The sequence below is a fragment of the Coturnix japonica genome, unplaced genomic scaffold (genome assembly GCF_054131305.1).
Source record: "Coturnix japonica strain WE unplaced genomic scaffold, WE-NBRP24 Scf050, whole genome shotgun sequence".
NCBI classification, from domain to species: domain Eukaryota; kingdom Metazoa; phylum Chordata; class Aves; order Galliformes; family Phasianidae; genus Coturnix; species Coturnix japonica.
Genome location: NW_028188953.1, coordinates 1,542,406 through 1,565,378, shown reverse-complemented (window position 1 = coordinate 1,565,378; position 22,973 = coordinate 1,542,406). Strand labels below are relative to the sequence as shown.

Genomic DNA, 22,973 nt, shown 5'->3' with positions numbered 1-22,973 from the left:
GTGGAGCTATAGGATTGGGGTGGAGATATAGGATTGGGGTGGAGCTAATAGGGTGGGGATAAAGGATTGGGATGGAGCTAATGGGGTTGGGGTGGAGCTATAGGATTGGGGTGGAGCTATAGGATTAGGGTGGAGCTATAGGGTTGGGGGTGGAGGTAATAGGGTGGGGATATAGGGGAACGGGTGGAGCTAAAGGGGAATGGGGTGGAGCTAATAGGGTTAGGGTGGAGCTATAGGGTTGGGGATAATAGGGTTGGGGGTGGAGCTAATGGGGTTGGGGTAGAGCTATAGGATTGGGGTGGAGGTAATAGGGTGGGGATAAAGGGATTGGGGTGGGGATATAGGATTGGGGTGGAGCTATAGGATTGGGGTGGAGCTATAGGATTGGGGCAGAGCTATAGGGTTGGGGTGGAGCTATAGGATTAGGGTGGGGATATAGGGGAAGGGGTGGAGCTAAAGGGGAAAGGGGTGGAGCTATAGGATTGGGGTGGAGCTATAGGGTTGGGGTGGAGCTATAGGATTGGGGTGGAGCTATAGGGTTGGGGTGGAGCTATAGGGTTGGGGTGGAGCTATAGGACTGGGGAGGAGCTATAGGATTAGGGTGGAGCTATAGGATTGGGGTGGAGCTATAGGGTTGGGGTGGAGCTATAGGATTGGGGTGGAGCTATAGGGTTGGGGTGGAGCTATAGGGTTGGGGTGGAGATATAGGATTAGGGTAGAGCTATAGGATTGGGGTGGAGCTATAGGATTGGGGTGGGGATATAGGATTAGGGTGGAGCTATAGGATTGGGGTGGAGCTATAGGATTGGGGTGGGGATATAGGATTGGGGTGGAGCTATATGATTAGGGTGGAGCTATAGGATTAGGGTGGAGCTATAGGGTTGGGGTGGAGCTAATAGGGTGGGGATATAGGGGAAGGGGTGGAGCTAAAGGGGAAAGGGGTGGAGCTAATAGGGTTAGGGGTGGAGCTATAGGATTAGGGTGGAGCTATAGGATTGGGGTGGAGCTATAGGATTGGGGTGGAGATATAGGATTGGGGTGGAGCTATAGGATTGGGGTGGAGCTATAGGATTGGGGTGGATTTAATAGGGTTGGGGTGGAGCTATAGGGTTGGGGTGGAGCTATAGGATTTGGGTGGAGCTATAGGATTGGGGTGGGGATATAGGATTGGGGTGGAGCTATAGGGTTGGGGTGGGGATATAGGATTGGGGTGGAGCTATAGGGTTGGGGTGGGGATATAGGGTGGGGGTGGAGCTATAGGATTGGGGTGGAGCTATAGGATTGGGGTGGATTTAATAGGGTTAGGGGTGGAGCTATAGGATTGGGGTGGGGATATAGGGTTGGGGTGGAGCTATAGGGTTGGGGTGGAGCTATAGGGTTGGGGTGGAGCTATAGGATTAGGGTGGAGCTATAGGGTTGGGGTGGAGCTATAGGGTTGGGGTGGAGCTATAGGGTTATGGGTGGAGCTATAGGGTTGGGGTGGAGCTATAGGGTTGGGGTGGAGCTATAGGATTGGGGTGGAGCTATAGGGTTGGGGTGGAGCTATAGGGTTGGGGTGGAGCTATAGGATTGTGGTGGAGCTATAGGATTGGGGTGGAGCTATAGGGTTGGGGTGGAGCTATAGGGTTGGGGTGGAGCTATAGGATTGTGGTGGAGCTATAGGATTAGGGTGGAGCTATAGGATCAGGGTGGAGCTATAGGATTGGGGTGGATTTAATAGGGTTGCGGTGGAGCTATAGGGTAGGGGTGGAGCTAATAGGGTTAGGGGTGGAGCTATAGGATTGGGGTGGAGTTAATAGGATTGGGGTGGGGATATAGGGTTGGGGTGGAGCTATAGGGTAGGGGTGGAGCTATAGGGTTGGGGTGGAGCTATAGGGTTGGGGTGGAGCTATAGGATTGGGATGGAGCTATAGGATTGGGGTGGAGCTATAGGATTAGGGTGGAGCTATAGGATTGGGGTGGAGCTATAGGGTTGGGGTGGAGCTATAGGGTTGGGGTGGAGATATAGGGTTGGGGTGGAGCTATAGGGTTGGGGTGGAGATATAGGGTTGGGGTGGAGCTATAGGGTTGGGGTGGAGCTATAGGGTTGGGGTGGAGATATAGGGTTGGGGTGGAGCTATAGGATTGGGGTGGAGCTATAGGATTAGGGTGGAGCTATAGGGTTGGGGTGGAGCTATAGGGTTGGGGTGGAGCTATAGGGTTGGGGTGGAGATATAGGGTTGGGGTGGAGCTATAGGGTTGGGGTGGAGCTATAGGATTAGGGTGGAGCTATAGGGTTGGGGTGGATTTAATAGGGTTAGGGGTGGAGCTATAGGGTTAGGGGTGGAGCTATAGGGTTAGGGGTGGAGCTATAGGATTGGGGGCATCAGATGGGTTTGGGGGTGTCTTGTGGGGTCTTTGCTTATTGGGGTGCCCCCATAATGGGGGGTCAGTGCTGACATGCGAGTGTGGGGGGGTGGGTGTGAGTGGGGGGGGGGTGGGTGTGGGGTCTGTGTGGGGGTGGGGGGGGTTGTGGGGTCTGTGTGGGGGTGGGGGGGGGGTGGGTACCTGGGGCGTCCATTGGGGACCTGAGGGGGGCGGGTCCGGGCCGTCGTGATAGAGAGAGATAGAATCAGGGCTAATGGGGGGGGGGTATGGGGGGGCTATAGGGGACCCTTAACACACCCCCACACCCACCCACCCACCCATCACACCATATAAACTATAGGGGGGCGGTCACTCCATATGAACTATGGGGGGGGGTCACCCCATACAAACTATAGGGGGGGGTCACCCCATACAAAATATAGGGGGGGGTCATCCCATACAAACTAATGGGGGGGGGGACGCTGGAATAGGAAGGGATGGGGGGGATATGGGGGGGGATATGGGGGGGGATATAGGGGAGGATATGGGGGGGCATATATGGGGGGGATATAGGGGGGGATATGGGGGGAGTATATATGGGGGGAGGGGGGCGAGGCCTTGCTGGCACCTTAAGGTGGGGGGAGGGATCAGGGTGGGGGGGTTGGGGGGGGTTTGATGGTCCCTATTGACATCCATAGGGGACATGATGTCCCCCCCCCACCCCCCCATTAGCATCTATAGGGGATAAGATGTCCCCCCCCCCCCCCCCCCACTCCCCCTCCCCTATATACGTTGTCCTATAGTTGTCCCTATGGGTGCCCCTATGGTGTCCTATGAGTGGCCTTATAGGTGTCATATGGATGCCCTTATGGGGTCCTATGGGTTTGCCTATGGGGGTCCCCTTGGGTTCTGCTATGGGTCCCTCTATGGGTCCATCTATGGGTCCCTCTATGGGTCTGGTTGTGGGTCCCTCTATGTGTCCTTCTATGGGTCCCGCTATGGGTCTGGCTATGGGTCCATCTATGGGCCCCTCTATGTGTCCATCTATGGGTCCCTCTATGTGTCCGTCTATGAGTCCATCTATGGGTCCTGCTATGGGTCCCTCTATGGGTCCCTCTATGGGTCTGTCTATGGGTCAATCTATGGGTCCCTCTATGGGCCCCTCTATGTGTCCGTCTATGTGTCCATCTATGGGTCCATCTATGGGTCTGGCTATGGGTCCAACTATAGGTCTGACTATGGGTCAGGCTGTGGATCTATGGGTCGATCTATGGGTCCATCTATGGGTCCTGCTATAGGTCAATGTATGGGTCTGGCTATGGGTCGATCTATGGGTCCATCTATGGGTCCATCTATGTGTCCCTCTATGGGTCGCTCTATGGGTCGATCTATGGGTCCGTCTATGGGTCGATCTATGGGTCCCGCTATGGGTCAGTCTATGGGTCCCTCTATGGGTCGATCTATGGGTCCATCTATGGGTCCATCTATGGGTCCCTCTATGGGTCCATCTATGGGTCCATCTATGGGTCCGTCTATGGGTCCATCTATGGGTCCATCTATGTGTCCCTCTATGGGTCCATCTATGGGTCCATCTATGGGTCCCTCTATGAATCCATCTATGGGTCCATCTATGGGTCCCTCTATGGGTCCATCTATGAATCCATCTATGGGTCCATCCATGGGTCCCTCTATGGGTCCATCTATGGGTCGATCTATGTGTCCCTCTATGGGTCCATCTATGTGTCCATCTATGGGTCCATCTATGTGTCCATCTATGTGTCCATCTATGGGTCCATCTATAGGTCCATCTATGTGTCCATCTATAGGTCCATCTATAGGTCCATCTATGGGTCCATCTATGGCTCCCTCTATGGTTCCCTCTATGGGTCCAGCTATGGGTCTCACTATAGGTCCAGCTATGGGTCTGGCTATGGGTCCGGTTATGGGTCTGGCTATGGGTCTGGCTATGGGTCCATCTATGGGTCGATCTATGTGTCCATCTATGGGTCCATCTATGTGTCCCTCTATGGGTCTGGCTATGGGTCCCTCTATGGGTCCTTCTATGGGTCCCACTATGGGTCCATCTATGGGTCCCTCTATGGGTCCATCTATGGGTCCCTCTATGGGTCGATCTATGGGTCCATCTATGGGTCCCTCTATGGGTCACTCTATGGGTCCATCTATGGGTCCCTCTATGTGTCCATCTATGGGTCCCTCTATGGGTCCTGCTATAGGTCCATCTATGGGTCCCTCTATGGGTCCATCTATGGGTCCCTCTATGGGTCCCTCTATGGGTCCTTCTATGGGTCCCTCTATGGGTCCATCTATGGGTCCCTCTATGGGTCCCTCTATGGGTCTGGCTATGGGTCCAGCTATAGGTCTGACTATGGGTCGGGCTGTGGATCTATGGGTCCATCTATGGGTCCCTCTATGGGTCCATCTATGGGTCCATCTATGGGTCTGGCTATGGGTCGCTCTATGGGCCCATCTATGGGTCCCTCTATGGGCCCATCTATGGGTCCCTCTATGTGTCCATCTATGGGTCCCTCTATGGGTCCATCTATGGGTCCAGCTATGGGTCCATCTATGGGTCCCTCTATGGGTCCCTCTATGGGTCTGGCTATGGGTCCAGCTATAGGTCTGACTATGGGTCGGGCTGTGGATCTATGGGTCCTACTATGGGTCCGGCTATGGGTCCATCTATGGGTCCATCTATGGGTCTGACTATGGGTCGGTCTGTGGGTCTATGGGTCTGGCTATGGGTCGCTCTATGGGTCTGGCTATGGGTCGCTCTGTGTGTCTGACCTGTCGTGGTCGGCGCTGCGGAACCTGGGCAGGATCTGCCTGAAGCTGCTGGTCCGGTCCAACTTGGGCTGACTCTTGGTGCGTTTAATGGAGCTCTTCAGCCGGCGGCTCAGGAAGCCTTGCTGGGGGGGAGCGAAGGGTTGGGGGGGCACTTCCGGGTTGGGGGGCGGTACTTCCGGGTTGGGAGAGGGGGTACTTCCGGGTTGGGGGGGCACTTCCGGGTTGGGGGGGAGCGAAGGGTTGGGGGGCACTTCCGGGTTGGGGGGGTACTTCCGGTTTAGGGGTATTTCCGGGTTGGGAGAGGGGGTACTTCCGGGTTGTGGGGGGACTTCCGGTTTAGGGGTATTTCCGGGTTGGGAGAGGGGGTACTTCCGGGTTGGGGGGGGTACTTCCGGGTTGGGGGGGGACTTCCGGGTTGGGGGGGCACTTCCGGGTTGGGAGGGTATTTCCGGGTTGAGAGGGGGGACTTCCGGGTTCGGAGGGCACTTCCGGGTTGGGGGGGGGGGGGTATTTCCGGGTTGAGAGGGGGGCACTTCCGGGTTGGGATGAGGCACTTCCGGGTTGGGGGGCGGTACTTCCGGTTTAGGGGTATTTCCGGGTTGGGAGAGGGGACTTCCGGTTTGGGAATTTCCGGGTTGGGAGGGGGGACTTCCGGGTTAGGGAGGGGTATTTCCTGGTTGGGGTGTATTTCCGGGTTGGGTGGGGTATTTCCGGTTTTGGAGGGGGCACTTCCGGGTTCGGAGGGGGGTACTTCCGGTTTTGTGTGTGTGTGGGTGGGTGGGTGGGGGGGGGGGGTACTTCCGGTTTTGGGAGGGGTTTCCGGGTTGGGAGGGGGCACTTCCGGGTTGGAAGAGGGAGTTCCGGTTTGGGTGGGGGTACTTCCGGTTTAGGGGTATTTTCGGGTTGGGAGGGGGGCACTTCCGGGTTGTGAGGGGGATAGTTCCGGTTTTGTGTGTGTGGTTGTGGGGGGGGGGGGGTACTTCCGGTTTTGTGAGGGGAATTTCCGGGTTGGGATAGGGGGACTTCCGGAACTTGGGAGGTATTTCCGGTTTGGGTGGGGGGACTTCCGGGTTGGGAGGGGGGGTACTTCCGGGTTGGGATGGGGACTTCCGGGTTGGGAGGGGGAGTTCCGGTTTGGGTGGGGGTACTTCCGGTTTAGGGTATTTCCGGTTGGGGGGGGGACTTCCGGGTTGAGGAGGGGGGGACTTCCGGATTGGGGGGGAAACTTCCGGTTTGGGAGGGGGTGTTTCCGGTTTGGGAGGGGCACTTCCGGGTTGGGAACACGCCGGGGTCACTCGGGGTCAAGGGGGATGGAGAGCTCAGCTGGGGTAACTATGGCAACCGGAAACCATGGCAACCGGAAGCCATGGCAACCGGAAACCGCGATAACCGGAAGTTGCGATAACCGGAAGTTTGAGGCAACCGGAAATTGCGGTAACCGGAAGCTGCGGTAACCATGGCAACAAGCGCATGCGGGACGGGGGAGCGGTGACGACAGCGCCGTAACCATGGCAACAAGGGGGCGGGGGGGGGGGAATAGCCGTAACCATGACAACGGTAACCATGGCAACACGGATGTTAATACGGTAACCATGGCAACACGGGGGGGGGGGGGGGGGGACAACAGCCACTTCCGGGATGGGGTCACGTGACAGGCTGGAGTGGGGTCGCCATGGCAACAAGGGGGGGGGGGGTTGGAGGGGGTAACCATGGCAACAAGCGTGTTCAAGGTGGGGGAACCACAACATGTATGTTCAGGATGGGGTCGTCATGGCAACATGTATGTTCAGGAGGGGATATCCATAGCAACAAGCGTGTTCATGATGGGGTCGTCATGGCAACAAGCGTGTTCAGGATGGGTAACCACAACATGTATGACCAGAACGGGGTAACCATGACAACAAGCGTGTTGATGATGGGGTAACCATGACGACACGCGTGTTCAGGGTGGTGTCGTCATGCTGACACGCGTGTTGATGATGGGGTCGTCATGGCAACAAGCGTGTTCAAGGTGGGGTAACCACAACATGTATGTCCAGAATGAGGTAACCATGGCAACAGGCGTGTTGAGGATGGGGTCACCATGACGACACGCGTGTTCAGGATGGGGTCGTCATGGCAACAGGCGTGTTCAAGGTGGGGTAACCACAACATGTATGTTCTTTATGGGGTCGTCATGGCAACAGGCGTGTTGATGATGGGGTACCCATGATGACACGCGTGTTCAGGGTGGGGTCGTCATGGCAACAGGCGTGTTCATGATGGGGTCGTCATGACAACAGGCGTGTCCATGATGGGGTAACCACAACATATATGACCAGAAGGGGGTAACCATGACAACAGGCGTGTTGATGATGGGGTAACCATGACTACACGTGTGTTCAGGGTGGGGTAACCACAACATGTATGTTCATTATGGGGTCGTCATGGCAACAGGCGTGTTGATGATGGGGTAACCATGGCAACAAGCATGTTCAGAATGGGGTAAGCATGAGGTAACCACAACATGTATGATTAGAAGGGGGTAACCATGGCAACAAGCGTGTTCAGGATGGGGTAACCATGATGACACGCGTGTTGATGACGGGGTAACCACAACATGTATGTTCAGAAGGGGGTAACCATGGCAACAAGCGTGTTCAGGATGGGGTATCCATAGCAACAAGCATGTTCATGATGGGGTAACCACAACATATATGTTCTTTATGGGGTCATCATGGCAACAGGCGTGTTGATGATGGGGTAACCATGACGACACGCGTGTTCAGGGTGGTGTCGTCATGCCAACACGCGTGATGATGATAGGGTTGTCATGGCAACAAGCGTGTTCAAGGTGGGGTAACTACAACACGTATGTTCAGGAGGGGGTCGTCATGGCAACAGGCGTGTTCATGATGGGGTACCCATGACAACACGCGTGTTCAGGATGGGGTCGTCATGGCAACAGGCATGTTCATGATGGGATAACCACACATGTATGTTCTTTATGGGGTCGTCATGGCAACAGGCGTGTTGATGATGGGGTACCCATGACGACACGCGTGTTCAGGGTGGGGTCGTCATGGCAACAGGCGTGTTCAGGATGGGTAACCACAACATATATGACCAGAAGGGGGTAACCATGACAACAGGCATGTTGATGATGGGGTAACCATGACGACACGCGTGTTCAGGATGGGGTCGTCAAGGCAACAGGCGTGTTCATGATGGGATAACCACAACATGTATGTTCTTTATGGGGGAACCATGGCAACAGGCGTGTTGATGACGGGGTAACCATGATGACATGCGTGTTCAGGGTGGGGTTGTCATGCTGACACGCGTGTTGATGATGGGGTTGTCATGGCAACAAGCGTGTTCAAGGTGGGGTAACCACAACATGTATGTCCAGAATGAGGTAACCATGGCAACAAGCGTGTTGATGATGGGGTAACCATGACGACACGCGTGTTCAAGGTGGGGTAACCACAACACGTATGTTCTTTATGGGGTAACCACGGCAACACGTATGTTGATGACGGGGTCACCATGCCGACACGCGTGTTCAGGGTGGGGTCGTCATGGCAACAAGCGTGTTCAGGATGGGTAACCACAACATGTATGACCAGAATGAGGTAACCATGGCAACACGTATGTTGATGATGGGGTCGTCATGGCAACAGGCGTGTTGATGACGGGGTACCCATGACGACACGCGTGTTCAAGGTGGGGTAACCACAACACGTATGTTCCTTATGGGGTAACCACGGCAACACGTATGTTGATGACGGGGTCACCATGACGACACGCGTGTCGACACGCGTGTTGTGTCTCACCGAGGCCCTGAATGGCGGCGCTGTGGGTGCGTCCATGTTGATGCTGTATTGTTTGCCTCCGGGGACGCTCTTACGACGCGAACGGCCGCCGTGGTAATCTGCAGATACAGGGGAATAGGGGGTCGGGGGGGGAACGACCCCATAGAGACCCTATAGGACCCTATAGGGGGGCCCTATGGGGTTATAGGGGCTGCTGACCCCATAGAGACACTATGGGACCCTATGGGGGGGCCCTATGGGGTTATAGGGGAGCTATGGGGGGTAGGGGGGAGATGGACCCATAGAGACACTGTGGGACCCTATAGGGGGGGTATAGGGCTGCTATGGGGGGTAGGGGGCTGCTGACCCCATAGAGACACTATGGGACCCTATAGGGGGGCTAGCCCCATAGAGACACTATGGGACCCTATAGGGGGGCTGGACCCCATAGAGACAATATGGGACCCTATAGGGGGCCCTATGGGGTTATAGGGGCTGTTGACCCCATAGAGACACGATGGGACCCTATAGGGGGGCTGGACCCCAAAGAGATACTATGGGACCCTATGGGGGGGTTATAGGGCTGCTATATAGGTTATATGGGGTTATAGGGCTGCTATGGGGGGTAGGGGGGGGTGATGGACCCATAGGGACAATATGGGACCCTATAGGGGGCCCTATGGGGTTATAGGGGCTGTTGACCCCATAGAGACACGATGGGACCATATAGGGAGCCCTATAGGGTTATAGAGCTGCTTTGGGGGTAGGGGGGCTGCTGACCCCATAGAGACACTATGGGACCCTATAGGGGGGCTGACCCCATAGAGACACTATGGGACCCTATAGGGGGCCCTATGGGGTTATAGGGGAGCTATGGGGGGTAGGGGGGCTGCTGAACCCATAGAGACACTATGGGACCCTATAGGGGGGGTATGGTGTAGATATAGGGCTGCTATGGGGGTTGGGGGGGGGGGCTTGACCCATAGAGACACTATGGGACCCTATAGGGGGACCCATATGGGGTTATAGGGCTGCTATGGGGGGTAGGGGGCTGCTGACCCCATAGGGACAATATGGGACCCTATGGGGGGGCTGGACCCCATAGAGACACTATAGGGGACCCATATGGGGTTATAGGGCTGCTATGGGGTCAGGGGGGGACCCCATAGAGACACTGTGGGACCCTATAGGGGGGCCCTATGGGGTTATAGGGCTGCTATGGGGGGTAGGGGGGCTGCTGACCCCATAGGGACAATATGGGACCCTATAGGGGGGATGGACCCATAGAGACACTGTGGGACCCTATAGTGGGGTCTGGTGTGGTTATAGGGCTGCTATGGGGGTTGGGGACGGGATGGACCCCATAGGGACAATATGGGACCCTATGGGGGGGCTGGACCCCATAGAGACACTATGGGACCCTATAGGGGACCCATATGGGGTTATAGGGCTGCTATGGGGGATGGGAAGGGGGTCTTATAGGGGGAGTTATGGGGTCAGGGGGGGCTGACCCCATAGGGACAATATGGGACCCTATAGGGGGGGCTGGACCCATAGAGACACTGTGGGACCCTATAGGGGGACCCATATGGGGTAAGACCCCTATAGGGGGGACCCTGGTGTGGTTATAGGGCTGCTATGGGGGGTAGGGGGGCTGCTGAACCCATAGAGACACTATGGGACCCTATAGGGGGGCTGGACCCCATAGAGACACTATGGGACCCTATAGGGGGGATGGACCCCATAGAGACACTATGGGACCCTATAGGGGGACAGGATCCATAGAGACACTATGGGACCCTATAGGGGGCCCTATGGGGTTATAGGGGCTGTTGACCCCATAGAGACACTATGGGACCCTATAGGGGGGTTATAGGGCTCCTATATAGGTTATATGGGGTTATAGGGCTGCTATGGGGGGACTGGACCCATAGAGACCCTATATGACCCTATAGGGGGACTGGACCCATAGAGACCTTATGGGACCCTATAGGGGGGCCCATATGGGGTTATAGAGCTGCTATGGGGCCCTATATGGGGGCTGGACCCATTGATACAATATGGGACCATATAGGGGCCCCTATGGGGTTATAGGGGCTGTTGACCCCATAGAGACACTATGGGACCCTATAGGGGACCCATATGGGGTTATAGGGCTGATATGGGGGGTAGGGGGGCTGCTGACCCCATAGAGACCCTATGGGACCCTATAGGGGGGCTGACCCCATAGAGACCCTATAGGGGACCCATATGGGGTTATAGGGCAGCTATGGGGTCAGGTGGGGACCCCATAGGGACAATATGGGACCCTATAGGGGACCCTATGGGGTTATAGGGGCTGTTGACCCCATAAAGACCCTATGGGACCCTATAGGGGGGCTGGACCCATAGAGACACTATGGGACCCTATACGGGGGGTGACCCCATAGAGACACTATGGGACCCTATAGGGGGGATGGACCCCATAGAGACACTATGGGATCCTATAAGGGGAACTGGACCCCATAGAGACACTATGGGACCCTATAGGGGGGCTGGACCCCATAGAGACACTATGGGACCCTATAGGGGGACTGGACCCATAGAGACACTATGGGACCCTATAGGGGGGCTGGACCCATAGAGACACTATGGGACCCTATAGGGGGGCTGGACCCATAGAGACACTATGGGACCCTATAGGGGCGCTGAACCCATAGAGACCCTATGGGACCCTATAGGGGGGCTGGACCCATAGAGACACTATGGGACCCTATAGGGGGGATGGACCCCATAGAGACACTATGGGACCCTATAGGGGGGATGGACCCCATAGAGACACTATGGGACCATATAGGGGGGCTGGCCCCATAGAGACCCTATGGGACCCTAATGGGGGGGCTGGACCCCATAGAGACACTATGGGACCCTATAGGGGGGCTGACCCCATAGAGACACTATGGGACCCTATAGGGGGCCCTATGGGGTTATAGGGCTGATATGGGGGGTAGGGGGGCTGCTGACCCCATAGAGACCCTATGGGACCCTATAGGGGGGCTGACCCCATAGAGACCCTATAGGGGACCCATATGGGGTTATAGGGCTGCTATGGGGTCAGGGGGGGACCCCATAGGGACAATATGGGACCCTATAGGGGACCCTATGGGGTTATAGGGGCTGTTGACCCCATAAAGACCCTATGGGACCCTATAGGGGGGCTGGACCCATAGAGACACTATGGGACCCTATAGGGGGCCCTATGGGGTTATAGGGCTGATATGGGGGGTAGGGGGGCTGCTGACCCCATAGAGACCCTATGGGACCCTATAGGGGGGCTGACCCCATAGAGACCCTATAGGGGACCCATATGGGGTTATAGGGCTGCTATGGGGTCAGGGGGGGACCCCATAGGGACAATATGGGACCCTATAGGGGACCCTATGGGGTTATAGGGGCTGTTGACCCCATAGAGACACTATGGGACCCTATAGGGGGGTTATAGGGCTCCTATATAGGTTATATGGGGTTATAGGGCTGCTATGGGGGGACTGGACCCATAGAGACCCTATATGACCCTATAGGGGGACTGGACCCATAGAGACCTTATGGGACCCTATAGGGGGGCCCATATGGGGTTATAGAGCTGCTATGGGGCCCTATATGGGGGCTGGACCCATTGATACAATATGGGACCATATAGGGGCCCCTATGGGGTTATAGGGGCTGTTGACCCCATAGAGACACTATGGGACCCTATAGGGGACCCATATGGGGTTATAGGGCTGATATGGGGGGTAGGGGGGCTGCTGACCCCATAGAGACCCTATGGGACCCTATAGGGGGGCTGACCCCATAGAGACCCTATAGGGGACCCATATGGGGTTATAGGGCTGCTATGGGGTCAGGGGGGGACCCCATAGGGACAATATGGGACCCTATAGGGGACCCTATGGGGTTATAGGGGCTGTTGACCCCATAAAGACCCTATGGGACCCTATAGGGGGGCTGGACCCATAGAGACACTATGGGACCCTATACGGGGGGTGACCCCATAGAGACACTATGGGACCCTATAGGGGGGATGGACCCCATAGAGACACTATGGGATCCTATAAGGGGAACTGGACCCCATAGAGACACTATGGGACCCTATAGGGGGGCTGGACCCCATAGAGACACTATGGGACCCTATAGGGGGACTGGACCCATAGAGACACTATGGGACCCTATAGGGGGGCTGGACCCATAGAGACACTATGGGACCCTATAGGGGGGATGGACCCCATAGAGACACTATGGGACCCTATAGGGGGGATGGACCCCATAGAGACACTATGGGACCCTATAGGGGGACTGGACCCATAGAGACACTATGGGACCCTATAGGGGGGCTGGACCCATAGAGACACTATGGGACCCTATAGGGGCGCTGAACCCATAGAGACCCTATGGGACCCTATAGGGGGGCTGGACCCATAGAGACACTATGGGACCCTATAGGGGGGATGGACCCCATAGAGACACTATGGGACCCTATAGGGGGGATGGACCCCATAGAGACACTATGGGACCATATAGGGGGGCTGGCCCCATAGAGACCCTATGGGACCCTAATGGGGGGGCTGGACCCCATAGAGACACTATGGGACCCTATAGGGGGGCTGACCCCATAGAGACACTATGGGACCCTATAGGGGGCCCTATGGGGTTATAGGGCTGCTATGGGGGGTAGGGGGGCTGCTGAACCCATAGAGACACTATGGGACCCTATAGGGGGGGTATGGTGTAGATATAGGGCTGCTATGGGGGTTGGGGGGGGGGGCTTGACCCATAGAGACACTATGGGACCCTATAGGGGGACCCATATGGGGTTATAGGGCTGCTATGGGGGGTAGGGGGGAGATGGACCCCATAGAGACACTATGGGACCCTATAGGGGGGCTGGCCCCATAGAGACAATATGGGACCCTATAGGGGGGCTGGACCCCATAGAGACACTATGGGACCCTATAGGGGGGATGGACCCCATAGAGACACTATGGGACCCTATAGGGGGGCCCTATGGGGTTATAGGGCTGCTATGGGGGGTAGGGGGGAGATGGACCCCATAGAGACACTATGGGACCCTATAGGGGGGGTGACCCCATAGAGACAATATGGGACCCTATAGGGGGCCCTATGAGGTTATAGGGGCTGTTGACCCCATAGAGACACTGTGGGACCCTATAGGGGGACAGGATCCATAGAGACACTATGGGACCCTATAGGGGGCCCTATGGGGTTATAGGGCTGCTATGGGGTCAGGGGGGGGGACCCCATAGAGACCCTATAGGGGACCCATATGGGGTTATAGGGCTGCTATGGGGGGTAGGGGTTGGCTAGACCCCATAGAGACACTGTGGGACCCTATGGGGGGGCTGGACCCCATAGAGACACTATGGGACCCTATAGGGGGACTGGACCCATAGAGACACTATGGGACCCAATAGGGGGAGCAATATGGGGTTATAGGGCTGCTATGGGGGGATGTAGGGGGTCTTATGTGGGGAGGGGGGTTATGGGGTGAGGGGGGCTGCTGACCCCATAGAGACCCTATAGGACCCTATAGAGGGAGCCATATGGGATTATAGAGCTGCTATGGGGGGTAGGGGGGCTGCTGACCCCATAGAGACAATATGGGACCATATAGGGGGCCCTATGGGGTTATAGGGGCTGTTGACCCCATAGAGACCCTATGGGACCCTATAGAGGGGGTCTGGTGTGGTTATAGGGCTGCTATGGGGAGTAGGGGGGCTGCTAAACCCATAGAGACACTATGGGACCCAATAGGGGGGCCCTATGGGGTTATAGGGGAGCTATGGGGTCAGGGGGGGACCCCATAGAGACACTGTGGGACCATATAGGGGGGGTGACCCGATAGAGACACTGTGGGACGCTCTAGGGGGGGCAATATGGGGTTATAGAGCTGCTATAGGGGTTGGGGGGGACTGGACCCCATAGAGACACTATGGGACCCTATAGGGGGGCTGACCCCATAGAGACAATATGGGACCATATAGGGGGCCCTATGAGGTTATTGGGCTGCTATGGGGGGTAGAGGGGCTGCTGACCCCATAGAGACAATATGGGACCCTATAGGGGGGCTGACCCCATAGAGACCCTATGGGACCCTATAGGGGGGACATAGTGTGGTTATAGGGGAGTTACGGGGTCGGGACCCCATAGAGACACTATAGGGTACCCATATGGGGTTATAGGGCTGCTATGGGGTCAGGGGGGGACCCCATAGGGACACTATGGGACCCTATAGGGGGACAGGATCCATAGAGACACTATGGGACCCTATAGGGGGCCCTATGGGGTTATAGGGCTGCTATGGGGTCAGGGGGGGGGACCCCATAGAGACCCTATAGGGGACCCATATGGGGTTATAGGGCTGCTATGGGGTCAGGGGGGGACCCCATAGAGACACTGTGGGACCCTATAGGGGGCCCTATGGGGTTATAGGGGCTGTTGACCCCATAGAGACCCTATGGGACCCTATAGGGGGGCTGGACCCCATAGAGACACTATGGGACCCTATAGGGGGGCTGGACCCCATAGAGACACTATGGGACCCTATAGGGGGGCTGGACCCCATAGAGACACTATGGGACCCTATAGGGGGGCTGGACCCCATAGAGACACTATGGGACCCTATACGGGGGGTGACCCCATAGAGACACTATGGGACCCTATAGGGGGGATGGACCCCATAGAGACACTATGGGACCCTATAGGGGGGCTGGACCCCATAGAGACACTATGGGACCCTATAGGGGGGCTGGCCCCATAGAGACAATATGGGACCATATAGGGGGGCTGGACCCCATAGAGACACTATGGGACCCTATAGGAAGGCCCTATGGGGTTATAGGGCTGCTATGGGGGGTAGGGGGGCTGCTGACCCCATAGAGACCCTATGGGACCCTATAGGGGGGCTGACCCCATAGAGACCCTATAGGGGACCCATATGGGGTTATAGGGCTGCTATGGGGGGTAGGGGGCTGCTGACCCCATAGAGACAATATGGGACCCTATAGGGGGGGCATAGTGTGGTTATAGGGGAGTTATGGGGTCGGGGGGGGGGACCCCATAGAGACACTATAGGGGACCCATATGGGGTTATAGGGCTGCTATGGGGTCAGGGGGGGACCCCATAGAGACACTGTGGGACCATATAGGGGGGCTGGCCCCATAGAGACCCTATGGGACCCTATAGGGGGGCTGGACCCCATAGAGACACTATGGGACCCTATAGGGGGGCTGGACCCCATAGAGACACTATGGGACCCTATAGGGGGGCTGGACCCCATAGAGACACTATGGGACCCTATAGGGGGGCTGGACCCCATCGAGACACTGTGGGACCATATAGGGAGGCTGGCCCCATAGAGACCCTATAGGGGACCCATATGGGGTTATAGGGCTGCTATGGGGGTTAGGGGGGCTGCTGACCCCATAGAGACAATATGGGACCCTATAGGGGGGCTGACCCCATAGAGACACTATAGGGGACCCATATGGGGTTATAGGGCTGCTATGGGGCCCTATATGCGGGCTGGACCCCTAGAGACAATATGGGACCATATAGGGGGGGCATAGTGTGGTTATAGGGGAGTTATGGGGTCGGGGGGGGGGACCCCATAGAGACACTATAGGGGACCCATATGGGGTTATAGGGCTGCTATGGGGTCAGTGGGGGACCCCATAGGGACAATATGGGACCCTATAGGGGGGCCCTATGGGGTTATAGGGCTGCTATGGGGCCCTATATGGGGGCTGGACCCATAGAGACACTATGGGACCCTATAGGGGGGCTGAACCCATAGAGACACTATGGGACCCTATAGGGGGCCCTATGGGGTTATAGGGCTGCTATGGGGGGTAGGGGGGGACCCCATAGAGACACTGTGGGACCCTATAGGGGGCCCTATGGGGTTATAGGGGCTGTTGACCCCATAGAGACACTGTGGGACCCTATAGGGGGCCCTATGGGGTTATAGGGCTGCTATGGGGGGTAGGGGGGCTGCTGGCCCCATAGAGACACTATGGGACCCTATAGGGGGGCCCTATGGGGTTATAGGGCTGCTATGGGGGGATGTAGGGGGTCTTATGGGGGGGGTGGTTATGGGGTGAGGGGGGGCTGCTGACCCCATAGAGACCCTATAGGACCCTATAGAGGGACCCATATGGGGTTATAGGGCTGCTATGGGGGGTAGGGGGCTGCTGGCCCCATAGAGACACTATGGGACCCTATAGGGGGCCCTATGGAGTTATAGGGGCTGTTGACCCCATAGAGACCCTATGGGACCCTATAGATGGGGTCTGGTGTGGTTATAGGGCTGCTATGGGGGGTAGGGGGGCTGCTGAACCCATAGAGACACTATGGGACCCTATAGGGGGGCCCTATGGGGTTATAGGGCTGCTATGGGGGGATGTAGGGGGTCTTATGGGGAGGGGGGTTATGGGGTTATAGGGGCTGCTGGCCCCATAGAGACCCTATAGGACCCTATAGAGGGACCCATATGGGGTTATAGGGCTGCTATGGGGGGTAGGGGGCTGCTGGCCCCATAGACCCCCTATGTGCCCCTATGGGGTGTTATGGGGTGGGGGTGATTTATGGGGTCGCCCCAGATACTCTCCCCCTCCCCACCCTAAAAACATCCCAGCATCCCCCCCCCAAACCCCATAAGTGACCCCATAACTGCCCCCCATAAGTGACCCCATAACTGCCCCCCATAAGTGACCCCATAACTGCCATCCAAACCCCATAAGTGACCCCATAACTGCCCCCCATAAGTGACCCCATAACTGCCATCCAAACCCCATAAGTGACCCCATAACTGCCCCCCATAAGTGACCCCATAACTGCCATCCAAACCCCATAAGTGACCCCATAACTGCCCCTTAAACCCATAAGTGACCCCATAACTGCTCCCTAAACCCCATAAGTGACCCTATTAACTCTGCCCCCCTTAAACCCCATAACTGACCCCATTAAGTCTGTCCCCCCTTTAAGCCCCATAACTGACCCTATTAACTCTGCCCCACAAACCCCATAAGTGACCCCATAACTGACCCCCAAACCCCATAACTGCCCCCCATAACTCCACCCCCCAGACCCATAACTGACCCCATAACCAGCCCCACATCCAGCCCCATAACCAGCCCCATATAACCCCATAACCAGCCCCATATAACCCCATAACCAGCCCCATATAACCCCATAACCAGCCCCATAACCAGCCCCATATAACCCCATATCCAGCCCCATAACCAGCCCCATATCACCCCACATCCAGCCCCATAACCAGCCCCATATCACCCCACAACCAGCCCCATAACCAGCCCCATATCACCCCACAACCAGCCCCATACCCAGCCCCACACCCAGCCCCATAACCATCCCCATATCACCCCCACATCACCCACATCCAGCCCCATAACCAGCCCCACATCACCCCATAACCAGCCCCACATCACCCCACATCACCCCACACCCAGCCCCACACCCAGCCCCATATCACCCCATATCACCCCACAATCAGCCCCATAAACAGCCCCACACCCAGCCCCATATCACCCCATAACCAGCCCCACACCCAGCCCCACATCCAGCCCCACACCCAGCCCCATATCACCCCATATCACCCACACCCACCCCACATCCAGCCCCACATCACCCCATAACCAGCCCCATAACCAGCCCCACATGCACCCCCACATCACCCCACATCACCCCACACCCAGCCCCACATCACCCCATAACCAGCCCCACACCCAGCCCCACATCCAGCCCCACATCACCCCATATCCAGCCCCATAAGCAGCCCCACATCCAGCCCCACATCACCCCATATCCAGCCCCATAAGCAGCCCCACATCCAGCCCCTTATCCCCCCATATAACCCCACACCCACCCCCACATCCAGCCCCACATCACCCCATAACCAGCCCCACAACCAGCCCCACATCACCCCACATCCAGCCCCATAACCAGCCCCACATCACCCCATAACCAGCCCCACACCCAGCCCCACACCCAGCCCCATAACCACCCCCACATCCAGCCCCACATCACCCCATTACCAGCCCCACACCCAGCCCCATATCACCCCATATCACCCCATAACCAGCCCCATAACCATCCCCATATAACCCCATATCACCCCACAACCAGCCCCATAACCACCCTCATATCACCCCACACCCACCCCCACATCCAGCCCCACATCACCCCATAACCAGCCCCATAACCAGCCCCACATCCAGCCCCACATCACCCCACATCACCCCACACCCAGCCCCACATCACCCCATAACCAGCCCCACACCCAGCCCCACATCTACCCCCATATCACCCCATAACCAGCCCCACATCACCCCACACCCAGCCCCACACCCAGCCCCACATCCAGCCCCTTATCCCCCCATATAACCCCACATCCACCCCCACATCCAGCCCCACATCCAGCCCCACATCACCCCATAACCAGCCCCATAACCAGCCCCATAACCAGCCCCACATCAACCCCACATCACCCCACACCCAGCCCCACATCACCCCATACCCAGCCCCACACCCAGCCCCACATCACCCCACACCCAGCCCCACATCACCCCATAACCAGCCCCACATCCAGCCCCATATCACCCCACAACCAGCCCCACATCACCCCATAACCAGCCCCACACCCAGCCCTATATCACCCCACATCCAGCCCCATAACCAGCCCCACACCCAGCCCCACATCCAGCCCCATAACCAGCCCCACACCCAGCCCCACATCACCCCATAACCAGCCCCACATCACCCCACATAACCCCACATCCAGCCCCACATCACCCCATAACCAGCCCCATATAACCCCGTATCACCCCATAACCATCCCCATAACCAACCCCATATAACCCCACAACCAGCCCCACATCCAGCCCCACATCACCCCACATCACCCCACATGCAGCCCCATATAACCCCACAACCAGCTCCACATCCAGCCCCACATCCAGCCCCATATCACCCCATAACCAGCCCCACATCCAGCCCCATAACCAGCCCCAAACCCAGCCCCACATCACCCCATACCCAGCCCCACACCCAGCCCCATAAGCAGCCCCGCATCACCCCATAACCAGCCCCATATCACCCCACATCACCCCACACCCAGCCCCACACCCAGCCCCACATAACCCCGTATCACCCCACAATCAGCCCCATAAACAGCCCCACACCCAGCCCCATATCACCCCATATCCAGCCCCATAACCAGCCCCACATCCAGCCCCTTATCCCCCCATATAACCCCACACCCACCCCCACATCCAGCCCCACATCACCCCATAACCAACTCCATATCCAGCCCCACACCCAGCCCCACATCACCCCATATAACCCCATAACCAGCCCCACATCCAGCCCCACACCCAGCCCCACATCACCCCACATCACCCCATACCCAGCCCCACATCCAGCCCCACAAGCAGCCCCACATCACCCCATAACCAGCCCCATATCACCCCACATCACCCCACACCCAGCCCCACACCCAGCCCCACATAACCCCATATCACCCCACAATCAGCCCCATAAACAGCCCCACACCCAGCCCCATATCACCCCATAACCAGCCCCACAACCAGCCCCACATCCAGCCCCACACCCAGCCCCATATCACCCCATAACCAGCCCCATAACCACCCTCATATCACCCCACACCCACCCCCACATCCAGCCCCACATCACCCCATAACCAGCCCCATATCACCCCACATCACCCCACACCCAGCCCCACACCCAGCCCCACACCCAGCCCCATAACCAGCCCCATATCACCCCACAACCAGCCCTACATCCAGCCCCACATCACCCCACACCCAGCCCCACACCCAGCCCCACATCACCCCATACCCAGCCCCACATCACCCCATACCCAGCCCCACATCCAGCCCCATAAGCAGCCCCACATCACCCCATAACCAGCCCCATATCACCCCACATCACCCCACACCCAGCCCCACACCCAGCCCCACATCCAGCCCCATGACCAGCCCCACACCCAGCCCCACACCCAGCCCCATATCACCCCATATCACCCCATAACCAGCCCCATAACCACCCTCATATCACCCCACACCCACCCCCACATCCAGCCCCACATCACCCCATAACCAGACCCACATCCAGCCCCACATCACCCCATAACCAGCCCCATATCACCCCACATCACCCCACACCCAGCCCCACACCCAGCCCCATAACCAGCCCCATATCACCCCACAACCAGCCCTACATCCAGCCCCACATTACCCCACACCCAGCCCCACACCCAGCCCCACATCACCCCATATCCAGCCCCATAAGCAGCCCCACATCCAGCCCCTTATCCCCCCATATAACCCCACATCCACCCCCACATCCAGCCCCACATCCAGCCCCACATCACCCCATAACCAGCCCCATAACCAGCCCCATAACCAGCCCCACATCAACCCCACATCACCCCACACCCAGCCCCACATCACCCCATACCCAGCCCCACACCCAGCCCCACATCACCCCACACCCAGCCCCACATCACCCCATAACCAGCCCCACATCCAGCCCCATATCACCCCACAACCAGCCCCACATCACCCCATAACCAGCCCCACACCCAGCCCTATATCACCCCACATCCAGCCCCATAACCAGCCCCACACCCAGCCCCACATCCAGCCCCATAACCAGCCCCACACCCAGCCCCACATCACCCCATAACCAGCCCCACATCACCCCACATAACCCCACATCCAGCCCCACATCACCCCATAACCAGCCCCATATAACCCCGTATCACCCCATAACCATCCCCATAACCAACCCCATATAACCCCACAACCAGCCCCACATCCAGCCCCACATCACCCCACATCACCCCACATGCAGCCCCATATAACCCCACAACCAGCTCCACATCCAGCCCCACATCCAGCCCCATATCACCCCATAACCAGCCCCACATCCAGCCCCATAACCAGCCCCAAACCCAGCCCCACATCACCCCATACCCAGCCCCACACCCAGCCCCATAAGCAGCCCCGCATCACCCCATAACCAGCCCCATATCACCCCACATCACCCCACACCCAGCCCCACACCCAGCCCCACATAACCCCGTATCACCCCACAATCAGCCCCATAAACAGCCCCACACCCAGCCCCATATCACCCCATATCCAGCCCCATAACCAGCCCCACATCCAGCCCCTTATCCCCCCATATAACCCCACACCCACCCCCACATCCAGCCCCACATCACCCCATAACCAACTCCATATCCAGCCCCACACCCAGCCCCACATCACCCCATATAACCCCATAACCAGCCCCACATCCAGCCCCACACCCAGCCCCACATCACCCCACATCACCCCATACCCAGCCCCACATCCAGCCCCACAAGCAGCCCCACATCACCCCATAACCAGCCCCATATCACCCCACATCACCCCACACCCAGCCCCACACCCAGCCCCACATAACCCCATATCACCCCACAATCAGCCCCATAAACAGCCCCACACCCAGCCCCATATCACCCCATAACCAGCCCCACAACCAGCCCCACATCCAGCCCCACACCCAGCCCCATATCACCCCATAACCAGCCCCATAACCACCCTCATATCACCCCACACCCACCCCCACATCCAGCCCCACATCACCCCATAACCAGCCCCATATCACCCCACATCACCCCACACCCAGCCCCACACCCAGCCCCACACCCAGCCCCATAACCAGCCCCATATCACCCCACAACCAGCCCTACATCCAGCCCCACATCACCCCACACCCAGCCCCACACCCAGCCCCACATCACCCCATACCCAGCCCCACATCACCCCATACCCAGCCCCACATCCAGCCCCATAAGCAGCCCCACATCACCCCATAACCAGCCCCATATCACCCCACATCACCCCACACCCAGCCCCACACCCAGCCCCACATCCAGCCCCATG

At 57.6% G+C, this 22,973-nt stretch overlaps 1 protein-coding gene across 1 annotated transcript in view; it reads right to left on the bottom strand.

The window, feature by feature from the left end:
• Positions 1-22,973, bottom strand: part of SYNGAP1 (synaptic Ras GTPase activating protein 1) — a 104,439-nt gene that overhangs the window by 52,028 nt on the left and 29,438 nt on the right. The window contains exons 4-5 of the mRNA XM_085532662.1: positions 8,967-9,064; positions 5,152-5,273 (exon numbers count right to left, since the gene is read on the bottom strand). Coding sequence (XP_085388788.1) covers positions 5,152-5,273; positions 8,967-9,064 — 220 coding nt within the window. The remainder of the gene's footprint in view (positions 1-5,151; positions 5,274-8,966; positions 9,065-22,973) is intronic.